The sequence below is a fragment of the Fringilla coelebs genome, assembly GCF_963513975.1.
Source record: "Fringilla coelebs genome assembly, chromosome: 14".
Taxonomy (NCBI): domain Eukaryota; kingdom Metazoa; phylum Chordata; class Aves; order Passeriformes; family Fringillidae; genus Fringilla; species Fringilla coelebs.
Genome location: NC_140040.1, coordinates 4,443,866 through 4,458,165, shown reverse-complemented (window position 1 = coordinate 4,458,165; position 14,300 = coordinate 4,443,866). Strand labels below are relative to the sequence as shown.

The 14,300-nt window shown below is 44.3% G+C and overlaps 1 protein-coding gene across 1 annotated transcript in view; it reads left to right on the top strand.

Moving 5' to 3' along the window:
- The window catches only part of CMIP (c-Maf inducing protein), a 128,748-nt gene extending 115,203 nt beyond the window's left edge, over positions 1-13,545 (top strand). Inside the window, exons 15-21 of the mRNA XM_084215270.1 lie at positions 2,146-2,262; positions 3,631-3,771; positions 4,684-4,731; positions 5,455-5,601; positions 7,498-7,603; positions 8,676-8,746; positions 11,631-13,545. Coding sequence (XP_084071396.1) covers positions 2,146-2,262; positions 3,631-3,771; positions 4,684-4,731; positions 5,455-5,601; positions 7,498-7,603; positions 8,676-8,746; positions 11,631-11,684 — 684 coding nt within the window. The 3' untranslated portion in view covers positions 11,685-13,545. The remainder of the gene's footprint in view (positions 1-2,145; positions 2,263-3,630; positions 3,772-4,683; positions 4,732-5,454; positions 5,602-7,497; positions 7,604-8,675; positions 8,747-11,630) is intronic.
- Positions 13,546-14,300: the final 755 nt, after the last annotated feature.

The following is a 14,300-nucleotide window of genomic DNA, read 5'->3' as shown; positions in this document are numbered from 1 at the left end:
CTTTGTCTGTCTGTATAAAAAAACTCTCACAGAAAACATGGAAAACTGGGAGACAGACTGTTCTGTACATCCACGCCTATAGTTTACATTTATAAGCTACCCTGGAATTTAAAACCAACAGTCACATTGGTTTAATCAAGGGATGGATGGATAGATATAAAAAGGTGTTTCCAGTGTCTCTGCCCAATTACATTGTTGTGAAGAGGTGTAATTAGAAACCAGCATTCCATTTCCAGCAGTTATTTCTTTTGTAACTCTGAGAAGGGCTAGACAGAAAATAACAGGTTTTAATCAGTGATGTGATTTAAGCACATCACTGTCTTCCTGTGGCACCTGGGTCAAGTCACTCTCTTATAAATTATATTACTACCTTTCCTTGCTAAGGGGAAAACATTTGTTGAAGTTGGCTTTGGGTACATAGTGAAGTGACTTTCTGCACTTTGTGCATCTCCTACATGCTGAACATTTTGGGACATAAAGAACATCAATGTCTGTCCATACCCTTAAATTCAGATGGATCAGTTACCTCTGAAACTGATAATGGAAGAAGAGTGTTTACAAAAGGTTTCACCCCTCTTCACTGTTCATCTGTCTTTTATCTTTGAAAAGAAGATGTCTTCAGAACTGTATCATTTCTCCTGAGAGCAATTCAGGATATTTATGAGCATCAGGAGATGGCGTGCATGAGAAAGCACAATGCTAACACACATTAATATGCAGCACTCTGTGCCCTTTGCAAGGATGTTGATAAATACTTTAAGAGCTGCTAACGACTAACCATAAAGTTGGAAAAACACCCCGTTCTGAGATGCACCTAATGTTACATTACTGTCACTGTCAGTATTTTCCATTGCTCAAGAAAATCTCTAAAAAAACTTAATGAAAACTGCATGAAATTAAATCTCTTTTGGCTTGGAGGTTCACATTTTTAAAGGCCACCTGAGCTGACGGAGGCTTAAGAAAAAAAAGATTTTCTGTTTTTCTAAAGAGCTTGCTGATAATGAAGCCATGATTCACATAGAATTGACCTCATCATGGCATGCTTGTGATATTTCAGCAGTATTGAACATAGTGCAGGCAATGCCATGAGCCAGGGGGGCCACAGAATGTATTTACAAGGTTATTGGAAGGTAGTGCTGATGTTGAGTCCACATAATGGAGCTTTTCCTCCCTAGGCTGTTGGAAAATGCAAATTCTCACGTAGTGCTCTGCAGCAAATGGTGAATCAGCCATCTGGGTTATGAAATAAGACTTTCTTCTATGAACCCAGACTTCCCTGCATTTAATCTCTAAGGCTTTTACATTGGAAATAATATCACCAACTTATTTTCTGAGAAGAGACATATTTGATTTGTACAAGTGGCTTTGCATTTCCGCCATAGGCGTTACTATGTGATATCAGATGGTGCTTTCTGGAGCTTTCAGAGAGTCTGCACAACAGTTTTGTCAGCTCAAGGACTCAAAGGAGTGCCACTCAGGGCGTGTTCTCAGCAGTCCTTTCCTTCCAGGGAAAACTGAGCAAAAGAGAAAAGAGGATAGTGGCCCAAGAGCATGGAAACCCATGAAGTCGTCTCTGACTTAGCGCTGAGGACTGCCAGATTTTCTTAAAGCAGTCCTTCCTTCCCCAGTCAGGTCCTGTCTGTTCATGCTGAACAGGTGATTTTGTCTGTCAGCAGCCCTTATCCAAGGCCAGCAGATTGCCAGCAGCACTGCCTTTTACCTAGACACCCAGCCCACACAGCCCCTGCTCCCCAGCTGGCATTTCCAGAGAAACCCAAGCGCAAACAGATGCGAAAGCAAAATCCCCGGTGCTTCCCCCGGGGCTGGGTTCATCAGGTTACTGGGAATGGGGGCAATTGCACAGCTGCTCTGATGTTTCCTGGGGAGCCTCTGTTAGGCTGTCAGCTGGGCTCCTTTATGGAGTAAAACTTCCCACTCTCTCAGATCTCACTGGGCATCACCTTCTTCAAAAAGTCACTTCCATTCAGCAGTAAAGCTGTTGAGATGCTGCAACCCTCACTGTAAAGATTCCTTTAGGTTTATTGCAAATACTTAACACTTTTTGATTGCTTAACAGTATCCCTTCCAGAGGTATTTGTGTTTCTTAGGCCTACACCCCTAATTTTACCTCTGTTTCTTGAATAGGTTCATATTTTAATGGGATCCTGCTATAAAACAAAGAAATTCCTGCTTTCACTGGCTGAAAATAAACTGGGACCTTGCATGCTGCTGGCTTTGAGGGGTAACCAGACGATGGTAGAGGTAAGCCCTAAAAATGTGTGGTCATGAGCAGTGTTCAGGTTCACAGTGCCTTTCCCAGAGCTGGCTCTCTCAGGGTCAGGTTTGTGTTGTGTCAAACACCAGCAGTGGCTGGTTGTGTTTCTCTGAATTAAGGGGAACAGAATATTGTTGTTCTGTAGATATGAGTGTGAATTAAATGAAAGGTGGGTGCATGAATTTTTGGACAAAGAGGTTGTTTGCTGTAATGCAGCTGCAGAGGTTAGGATGGGAAGTAAATGGCCATGGTGCTGTAGGCTGTGGTGAGAGATCACAATTCACAACCACAAGGCTTTTCCATGATGAAATGCCTGATTCTTGTCTTTGCCACCTGCAAAATGAGCAGTGCACAGGAAGTGCCTTTATAAAACCTTATTTGCTTGCATTAATACACATTTTTTATGCCTATGATTTGTTATTTTTGTTGTGCTAATAGTTTATATGTATTTTTTTGGGTTTCTTGATAAATGTCATTATCAGCAGAAAGAGTAGATAAATAGATGGAAGGAGTTACAGTTTTTAATTTACTTAGATTTTTGCATACTAATTTAATCCAGTAAATAAAGGAGCATGCTGCATGCATTTGAATATAATGTTGCTGGATTTTTTTTTTCTTCATTAAAAATAATTGAAATTGTGGAGGGAATAAAAGCTTTGCATTTTAATTGCAATGGCATGATACATAGCTGAAAAGGAAAAGCAGTGTGCTGAGACAGCTTGTGTCCTAAATCTGTGTGACCCACTGGAATCATCCCTTGGGATCTGCCTTGCTCCTGGCAGTCCCTTCCCCAGGGTGAGCTGGGTGTGTTCCCAGTGAGGTGGGGGATGTCCTGGCCACAGCAGGGAGCTCCCAGCAGCTTCTCTTGGAGCCTCTGTGCCCTTTACCCATCCTGCCCCTTGGACTGGGTGCACCTCACATGTGTTCTGCTTGCACAGAAGCCCCAGAACTTAGGGATGGAAAATCCCAGCTCTGCCAGTGCCCAGCCCAGCCCCTGGACCTGGGAAACACTGGATGGATTGTACCTGTTCTGGAGAGGGGTGTGCCATGGAGCCATCTCCTAGGTCTGATGCAAATAATTGCACCTCTCAGTCAGAGGAAATGAGCATTAATGGGGGGCAGGATAGTCAGGCTGGCTTTTGGAGATTACACTTCATTCTTTACAAATAAAAAATTAATTTCATGTATTGGAAGTGGCATAAATATTGCTATGATATCCTCTACTCTAACCTCTTATTGCATGTTCTAAAAGCTGACCCAGGAATTTAAACTGCCTTGCCCAGTGTAATTAGGATATTTGAAAGAAAGGGAATGAAAACCCTGCACTGACCACTCTCCTTTTGTTCTGCTGCTAGATTTTGTGTTTGATGCTGGAATACAACATCATTGACAATAATGACACCCAGCTCCAGATCATCTCCACCCTGGAAAGCACAGACGTGGGAAAGAGAATGTATGAACAGCTGTGTGAGAGGCAGAGGGAGTTAAAGGAGCTGGTATGTCACCCTGCACACATTGCCATAGCACACTGGGCTCTGTGCTCTCCACAAATGGAGGTACAAAAGAAAGACAAGCAGGGTGTGAAATTCCCAGTTAACAACAGGATGGGAGCAGTCCTCAGAGGATTTTACTGTGAATATATATCCTGTGTGATATTTACTGACGTGACTAATCCCATACTATGTTTATGAATGATATTCAATAACCTGCTTAGGATCCCTGTGAAGGAATAAAGGTGAAACCCTGCTGTCTCAAGATCTTACAAGTCAGCTTGTCAAATTCTGCCACCTTTTGACATATGAGTAGCAAATGGTTCTGGTGCTGGCCAGCATTTCTGAATGCTCTGGCATTCACAGCATTTCACTGAGATGGTCTTTAGGTCTAGCTCTCAGAGCTAGAGCCTATAGAAAAAGATTCTTCCTGATTTTAAAGAGAGGACCTACAGATTTAAAATGGACCTGCTCGCAGTAGCACTTTTTCACCCAGGCAAACATACCCACAAACTTCCTCTTCCCTTTTTCACATTTATATTGTCTTTAACCCCTTCTCCCAGCCTGAAAAGTAGCTGCTTTTTTTGAAGTCAAGCAAATTATTTTACCCGCTGTGCCGTCTTAACCCCTTTGCTCACTTTACCCAGCATTTTAAAGCTGTTTCCTTTAAAGTGAAAGTAGCCAAATGCTGGCAGGCTGAAGCAAATGGCATGAAGACCCACTTAGCTGTGGTTAGTGGGTGTCCCCAGGGACACAACAGGCACTCTCAGGGCAGGGGAAGCAGGGATGAGGTGGAAGGGCTGGCAGGAAGCTTTGAAATGGGAGCGGGGTTAGCGCTAGTGAGGAGCTTGCTGTACTTCAGTGAGTCTGAAATGTAGAATGGCAGCATGTCTGACCAAAGTATCTTCTCCTTTACAGCAAAGAAAAGGGGGCCCCACAAGGTTAACACTGCCATCCAAGTCCACAGTAAGTTAATCATGTCAATAGAAAAACAACTTTGTCTTTCCATATTTAAACACTTTATTTTTTCCATGTGGCACAGTGGTTCTGGGCAGTTAGTGGGGAGCCATTCCACTTGCTCTGTCAACACAACTGGAGTTCACACACCTATGGGCACATTGCTGCTCTTGTGTCTGAGCAGCACTTTCCAACAGCAGCAGCAGGCTGTCACAGTTAGTGCTGTGCAGATTTGGAATGGCAGCTCTGGGGACAGAGTTTTGCATTACAAAGGCAAACTTGACAATGTCCAGTTCTGGATTTTAGTCATGGAACTCTCCAAGAGACCCAGCACTATTGCATTTAAGCTTGCTGCAAACCCAGACTAACTTCACTGAGGCCAGGTAATGGTGCTGAGCACAGGTGGGACCTGGACCTCATGGTTAAATCTTCCTGATGTTTCAAGACCCATCCTTCAGCATTTGCTCTGACACTGAAGCCTTTTCAGTCTACACACGCAAAGGACATTTTTGTCCTAATGTTTGGACAAATTTTTCCCAGGGTGTGTGAAGCAACGCTGCCACAAGAGCCCAGCTGCCTGCCAAACAAACAGAAACTGCTCAGTGTGGTTCTCTGTTACTGTAAACAAGTGGAGCAGTTGTGCAACTCGCTCTGGTTACCAGTATCGGTGACACCACACGCTTCCAGGCTGGGCACCCACAATCTGCCTTACCAATCTCTGTCTGCTTTCAGGATGCAGACCTGGCCCGCCTGCTGAGCTCAGGATCTTTTGGGAATCTGGAAAACCTCAGCCTGGCCTTTACCAATGTGACAAGTGCTTGTGCTGAGCACCTCATCAAACTGCCTTCGCTCAAGCAGCTGAACCTGTGGTCAACTCAGGTAAGTGCTCTGCAGCTGAGGCTCAGAGCAGGAACCAGTGCTGACTAATTCTGAAATTCCACACTACGTCAGCACAAGAAGAGTGTGTGAAGAGGCTTGCTTAGATGACTTTGTCCTCCTGCTATTTTTACGGGGCCTTCCTGTGGTTTAGCACATCTTGGCAGATGATTTTTTTTCTCTTCACCCCTTTTTTTTTCTCCAATTTTTAATTTTTGTTTTATTTTTAATTATAAAAGTGTTGCTGCTATTTTGGGTTGACAGTTCCAGTTGGGCATGGTTGCTGCTGTGTGCTGAGTAGAACCTGTGCTGCTGTTCATCTGGGAAATGCTTCTGCTTTCACCCAGTTCGGATGAAAAAATGATGCTGTGCAGCTCATAGGGTCAAGCAAAGCACAGTCTGTGCAGTTTAGGCAGTGAATTGCTTGAAAGCTGATCAACCCAACAGCAACAAAAAGAAACTCAGATAATGAATAAGTAGAAGGAAATTATAATGAGAATGTGATTATATTGTAAGCAAAAAAAACCCAAGTTAACTGAACAAATTACTCAGCTGTTGACTGAAGGAACTTCTAAAATTAAATTTTTTCTTCTATGTTTCCCTGCTGGTTTTGCTCTCTGAGGTTCTCCACTGAATAGGTTTTCCCCATTTTCTGTTAGCACCTATTTATAGTGCTTACAGAAAATGCAATTATTGTCAGTGCAACCACAAAAAGCCGCATTTTTTTACCGAAATGTCATGTAAATATTTTGTTTTGTTTTCCCAACTACTTTGTATCCCAGAAATATCCTTTTTTATTTTTATGGGGAATATGAAGTAGAAACTGATTGCTTGCTTGTTTTAACTGTTTGTATGTCCTCCAGATTTGTCTTAACAATGTAACTTTTGCATCTGAGAAACTTTGATGCTTTTTGTTCAAAATGAATGTGATTTTACTGAACAAAGAGCCTGCTTTTTCTGAGGGTTTTTTAATTAAAAAAGAGGAAAAAAAGGGTTTCGATTCCATTTTATTTTGCGATATCCTGGTTTCCATTAATCTAGAATTTAGAAGCAGCAGAAACCAAATGGGTCAATAGAACAATTACCAATCAATAGAGCATTGTTCTTGAGACCAAAATAGCTAATTAATACCACTTGCACTGTGCTTTTTTTGTGTGATGTGGTTGGGAACTGGCTGAGGCTGCCATAACCATCGTGTATAGCCTGGGTGGGAGCCCGCTCATACAAAGTCCAGGCTTCAAAGGCACCAGTCTAATTAAGTGATGGCCTGTGGTTAAGTGCACACAAGTCACTCAATTTCTCTGTTCCCCGCCTGCCAGACAGAGATCACAGAATCACAGAATGATGAGGTTGGAAGACACCTGTAAGATCATCCAGTCCAACCTATGCCCTAACACCTCAGCTGGACTATAGCACCAGGTGCCATGGCCAGGCTTTTTTTAAACACATCCAGAGATGGTGATTCTACCACCTCCCTGGGAAGAGCATTCAGTGCTTTATTATTCTTTCAGTGAGAAATTTGTTCCTAATGTCCAACCTTCCCTGACATACCTTGAGACTGTGTCCTCTGGTTCTGTCAGTGCTGCCTGGTGGAAGAGACTGACCCCAGGTGTGTACAGCCTCCCTTCAGGAAGGTGTAGAGAGCAATGAGGGCACCTCTGAGCCTCCTCTTCTCCAGGCTAAACAGCCCCAGCTCCCTCAAACCTTCCTCACAGGGCTTGTGTTCCCAGCCCCTCACCAGCCTCGTTGCAGATAAAACTCTTTGCGGTCATTGGCGATGGCGGTGAGAGATGGAGGGCTTGGCCAAGCCCCGTTTCCACAGCCCTGTTTGCACTGAGGTTCTTGCAGAGGTATGGGTGGCCCAGCTCGTGTCTGACCCAGCTCTGTTTGTGCCCCCAGTTCGGCGACGCGGGGCTGCGGCTCCTGTCCGAGCACCTCACCATGCTGCAAGTGCTCAACCTGTGCGAGACGCCCGTGACGGACGCCGGGCTGCTGGCACTGAGCTGTGAGTGACCAACAGGGGCTCTGTGGGACACCTGGGTGGCTGCTGAGGAGTTCATGTGGCTTCAGGGAGGAGGTGGATTTGTCAGTGCTACAGTGCTGCTTCTGCAGGGGTTTAGGACAGGCTGGGTTTGATCTTCCCTCCTCACTGCCCGGTCCTGCAGCTGTCCAGCTGTGGGATGGTGACCTGAGCCTGATGGCACTAGGTGGCCTCGTGTGGGCTTTGTCTTCCTGAGCCATACTGGACTCTGTCTTCACTGATGGCGCCTGTCCCCATCTCACATAGTCACCTGCTGCCCAGGGCCTTCCCAGATTTCTTCCTGTGGTATCCCCTCTGGGTGGGACCTGCCTTTGTGCTGCAGGAGGTGAAGATTGCAAAGCCACCTGGCAGCTTCTCCGCAGCTGTGTGCAGCAGGTTCCCTACTCCTCCTGGCATTTTTTGTTCCTTCGTTTTTGGGGAGGTGAAACTCCCTCTGTTCTTGGTTTAAACAAGACAAGGCAGAGCGAGGCATCCAGGATTCCCTGAGCACTGAGAGGAGCTCGATGTGCTGGAGTGAAACTCCCTCCTGCTCCCAGCAGTGCATTACAAACCTCACTGCTGGCTTTGGAGGGCTGCTTTATTAGGCTTGATCCTACGCAGACGTGCCAGACAGGCCAGTAGTTATGGCTCATCTTAGGAAACTATTCTGCTAAGTACTAGAGCCTAAAATGGGAATGGGGGGAGGAGAGGGAGGACTGCCAGATCAGCATGGTCCCTGTGAGCACCACGCAGAGCACTGAGAACGGGCACTACTCAGAATAATGTGCAGGAAACCGATTATGAGAAGTTGACTGAACTCCTTTGAAGTCAGCAGTCTTAAGCTTATGCTTAATGGCCCTTCCTAAATAGGGACTTTTTCCTGGATGAGGGCCCAAACAGCTGTTTATCCATTTGTATTTCTCTATTTTATGCAATTCAGATTTTTCCTGGGAGTGCTGCACATAGTCATGTCTTGTTTATGCTTTGGCCTACTGCAAGCATGATATTTTAAGAAAATGCAGCATGATCATAAATATATGTGTGTTTTCTCTTTCAGCCATGAAGAGCCTGTGTAGTTTAAATATGAACAGCACCAAACTTTCAGCGGATACCTACGAAGATCTCAAGGTATTTGTGAATTGCATCCTCTAAAGATGAGAAGTATCTGTAGCAAGAGCATGGTGGTGATGCCTAGGGCAGGGAGAACTGATCCTATGGAGTGGGTAGAGTGAAAGTTATCTGAAGAGGGTGAAGTGGGTTACTTTGTGGATATAATGGCTGACAGCAGCATTGTGAGGTTGCTGGCTTCAATGGACCCAGGAAACATTTAATATACTGAATGGAGAAGTATGAGATAGAATCAGCAGCTCAATCTTTTTGCATGTGCTATCAACAGTAAAGGCTTTATCAGTAAAAGTTTCATATATTGATTGTTTCTGATGAGGATACAGAGACAGGTACAATCTAGTGCACACCATATCCTGTACTGTTAACAGGACCAAAAGTAACTTGGGTGAACAATATTGTCAGGCTTTTATTTGGAAAGCAAAGTGAGAACTGAAAGCATCAAGGAAGATGCAAATTTATCTTGACACCTCTAGGACTGGAAATGGGCTCTGAGCAGAAACGTCTGCACCGATGCCCAGTTCTGAAATTTGACGTGTAAGATCTGGTTTTACTGTGAGTTTATAACCACTTAGGCAAAATGGTGTAAAGAACCAGGATGTGGCCCCAGGTGGTTTCAGAGCTTGCCTGAGATGTGTTGGCTTTCGTGACTTCACATCACTTTGCCTTCATTCTGGTGGTGTGTGAGTTGCATCTCCCAAAACCTTACCTTAGAGACCCAAGGACTCAAGATGAAACTTGACATTTGCTTGTCTTGGATGTTGAAACAGATTGGGCCACGTTTACTTAAAAGGTCACAACCTTGGGTTGAGTTTGGAACTTGAAGCAAGTCCTGTAACAGCTCTGCTTTCAAAATTCACTGCAAACATCTATCTTTGGTTCTGTGTGGAGCCAGGGCTCCCTCAGGGACTCAGCTGCAATGCTGCTTGCATGGAGTTTTCAAGATCAAGTTTTAAAAACTTGTGTCACAATTGTATATGCAAAGAAGTCCTTGGAATTAACAGCTGGCTTGCAGATGGGTTCACACAATGGAGCTTGTATCAGGCCCCAGGCATTTAGAAACAATCAAGGTCAAAGCTGTATTTGGCCCAGGGCTCTGAAATTGCATCTATTGAAAGGCTCCCCTGGTCCCACCCCTGCTTCTGAGCCCCTCTGCCACTCACTTCTTACTGAAACTCACATTTTTCCTAACTGGTTCCCTCTGCTCTGGTATGGCATTAATAGTCATTAGCAGCCACAAAGGAAAGTGACTTGCCAGGGCAAACAGCAAAACTGCCTGTGAGCAAAGTCCTGATGATTGCAGAGTGTTCAAAAAGCTGAGAAAACAGGCAGGCATCACTTTTTCCCCTTTCACCTCTTCCATTGAGATTTATCTTGGTGGCCATTATTTTAGGGCTCTGTGTGTGTTTAAAGGCAATAGTTTCTCTCCCGAGGGCACATGGTTTTAGGTTTGTTAAGAGCAGCTCAGACTTCAAAGAACCTATTTTTGATACAAATCTTTCCTTCTTCTCACATTGGTCTGCAAGAGCATTTGGGGCACAAGCCAGTGATGACATTTCCTCTCAGCTCCATCCCCCACCCCGCTAAACACGCTTGCACACACACAGACACCCACATATGTACCAGGCAGGCTGAACCAGACAATAAATAAACACCCACTACTGAAGTCATTATTGCCTAACTGAAAAATTATTTGCTGGCAGTGTCTGTAGGATTATGAATAGCTCTTATCAAAATACACGCGCACATAAATCAAGGAGTGAGGTAATAATGACTCCTAGAAACTTCCAAGTCCTCAATTATGCCCTGGCCTAATTAAATGTGTTTATTTGTTTTGAGAGAATTAGCCATGCAGTTTTGGTCAGGGAGCATGGAAAGGGGATCGAGGAGTAGGAGCAGAGAGCTGATCCCTGCCTGCCTCGTGTGGGGTGATCCAGGCATGGTATGGTCCAAAGCAGCAGAGTTGTGGAAGGGAGACCACAAAGACACCAGAAGTTGCTAATGCTCCACGAGGTGTTTTAGTACATGCAGGGTCAAATCAGCAGTGTGGAGGCTGAAGGAGGAACTCTGCAGTTTGAGTGCACCTCCTTCATGGTGAAAGTTGGACAGATATTTTTAGCTAAGCATTTGCATAAAAAATGAAGATGGGGGTCTGATCTGGACCTGGTGGCTGGTGCATGAGTTTTAGAACAGGGGGGACTTAGTTCCATGTGTCTGTAAGGGCTCGGTATCCTGTTCCTTTGCCACACCCACCTGCTCCAGCTCACTGCTGAGCTCAGCGCTGAGCCCTGGGTGTCACACCTCTTCCTGCAATTGGTGGTTGACAGATCAATCCTCCCAGTTTGCCAGGAGGTGCTTTGTCCCTTTCTCTAGCCCTCCTCCAGATTTGGATATGACCTCTGAATTGAGTAAGTCCAGGGATTGTTTCCACACAGGAGCTCCCAGGCCAGAAAGCTGTGTCTGCCCTTTCCCTCTCCTGGGCTGCCTGTCTGTCATCCTCACCACCACTGGGGCTCTGTGCTTTCCTAGCCAAGAGGAGGAGGTGCTTTCATCCTCTTCTGGGAGCTCACATTCAAAATACAAGTACAATATTCAGAGCTGCACAGTTCCCAAGCTTGCTGTCACACAAAAAGTCACAGGACATAAAGTTTTTTTTGGCCTTCACCTGCCTTGGCCAGCCAGTCATCAACACCAACAACAGCGGGGCAAGGTGCTCTCCTTCCCCAGGAAGTTCTTTCACCCCTCCCTTCTCTATTCCTCCTCCAGGTTTGGGTACCACTGCTCTGTTGGATGAGCACAGGGAATGATCCCACACAGGAGATTTGACAGGGACTTTTTACCTGAGCCCTGAACACGATGTTAATTCTGACCTTTCCTCCCCTCACAGGCTAAACTCCCCAACCTAAAGGAGGTGGATGTCCGCTACACTGAAGCCTGGTGAACTCTCCCTGCCTCCGACTCTTCTCTTTTGCTTCTTGTGAGAAGGAAAAGATTTTTAAAACAGACAGATTGAAACAAACCTGAAAATAACTTTTGGCCAATTCCTGTAGAGCAGTGAGTCTGGGGACTTGGTGGCAGGAGTTGTGGTTGTGGGGTAGCAGAGTGGAGTTTGTGTGTGTTGGGAGGATGGGGCAAGCCTGGACCCCATCGGATTCTTTCATCTTTGTGATTTCAGAATCAACATAATTTAAATTGAAAAGGAAGGAAACAAACAAAAAAAGGACTTTGTAGCAGCAAGAGGATTATAAAGAGGAAAAAAACACCTTTGTGGATTTTATTTGCCTTTGTGTTTTATGCCGTGTGGAGAAAAAAAAAAAATATTCCTTTGTCCTTACTTACCTGGGTTTCCTTGGCTGGCACCCAGCCAGCCAGAACTCCTGTTTCACCAGTTTTGCTCCAGAAAATCAAACTTCAAAAATCTCAAGAGAAGAAAACCAAAACCAATATGATTTTCACCTCCCCTCATGTCCTTGCAGTTGTTATGCAAAGTAATTTTGTTGTACATAAGATTTACATAATGCACCTATTTAAGAAAATGGTTCACAAATAACAGGTCTGGGACCTGTCTTTTATTTATGAATTGTTAATTCTTTTACCCTTTTTTTGCGTATAGTACTGTATAAACTAGTTTGCTGTCTTGTTGTTATTATTATTTTTTTTTAAGGAAATGTCCTCCTTGAAGAATTGCCTTTTAGTAATGCAAACTGTATTATACTCCCTCTTTGTCAACATTCATCGCATTGTCTTTTTGATTTCAAAATGCCTCAAATGTTATCAAATAGGAAGGAAAATCTTTATCAAGGGGGGCGTGGTTGTCGGGGAAGGGGGTGCAGGGATTAATAAAAGTCACAATTCCTTCCAAAGTCTGAAAACTTTCTTTAGTCTTTGAAGCCATGTCAGGTTTAAACACGGGAGATGGGGACAAGGTTTCTTTTGCCAATGGGGTGTTTGCAAACTGTAGATTTTACAAGTTGCCTCCGTTGTTTGCTGTTTACGTCCGATATTTCAAAACCAGAAAAAAAAGCTCTCCCTCCACTTTGTGCATCAGCTTTTTCTGGTTTTTTTTTTTTCCCCCCCCTCCCCTCATTCCCTCCCCTGTCCTGTGCCCCCCTCCCTGCCCTGTTCTGTGCACGCATTGTTCTGCATGTTCCTCTGGGGAGGCTGAGGAAATCGCGGTGTTGCTGATCCGATAGCTCTGACCTGTCTGTAAATGTGACTGCTACATTTTTCAAATTCCACAGTTGCTTAGAAGATGATTTTTTAAAAATTGTGGTTTCTTTTATAACTATTCTGTTGACTTTTTTTTTTTTCATAATGAGCCTTCATTGTACAGAGCTGCTTATTTAAAAAAAAATCAAACAAAAACAAAACAAAAAAAGTTTTTTCCTCTGTTTAACACTTTTATTTTATTCTTCAGCACCTCAAGGTTTCACATACAGCCAATGTAATTTTTTATATAAATATATATATATATTTAATCTTATTCAATGGAAAGCCAAGCTTTTTTGTTCAGGTTTTTTTGTTGTTTTCTTTTTTTTAAAGTTTGTTGCTATGTAGACAACCCCATCCCAAATGATGTTGTTTTTCTCTTTTTTTTTCTTTTTTTTTTAATAATGAAACAGAAATTGAGTCTTAACTCATGTAGTGTGTCAGGTTTTTTTCCCCCCTTCAAACCCCACACTGTATGAAGATGCAGTATGGGAAGGAAGAAGAAGAAGAAAAAAAAAAAAAAGAAGAAAAAAATATGCCAACATTTTCCTTAGCACTGTTGCTTTTACCAATGGTTTACTACTACTGTTCTGTAGCTGTGTACAAAGAGATGTGAAATAATTTCAGGCAAAAATAAACTGTAAGTGAATATCTTTTAGCTGCGTGCTTTGTGTTTTCTTTGAAGGAGCCTTTGGCTGGCCGGTGTTGTGGGGATGCTGTGGGAGGTGCAGGCTCCAGAGCAGGGGACCAGCAGGCAGCCAGGGTGTTTGCCACCCCTCCCCAGGCTTGAGGAACCACCAGAGAGAAGGAGGGGGACAGCTGAACTCTGTGTCCTGTTGTTGCATCCCTCCCCACGCCTGTTTTGTGCGCTCTCCCCAGTCCTTGAAAGGCTGAAGGGGTCCTTGCAGTGGCCATCAAAGAGTTGTATTGGTGAGAGGGTTTCTGTGCATTAAGGTGTGTTTTAGGGCTGCCTCCAAAAGCAGAGATGTGCTGTGTTTGTGTTCTCCTGCTGTCCTGGATGAAGCCCTGCAGGCTGTGGGCTGGATGCCAGCAAGAGACCCAGCTGGAGCTCCACATCTCTGCCTCCATTGTCTGCACAGCTACTGAGCTTCAGCTTTCAAACAAATGGGCCCCACTTGAAACCAATTCCTGCAGGTGTTCTGAGAGCTGCCTTTCTGCCTTTATCACCCGTGTTACCTGGCTCCTGTACTCTCACTTTTATCTGTATTTCTGTTCTGTTCCACAAAAGAGACTTCAGGACATGAAGAAACACAAGGGTTTGTACCATGCTTCCAGCCAAGCTAAGAAGTGCTCACAGGATGGCCCTTGATAAAGAGAATAACTTGCC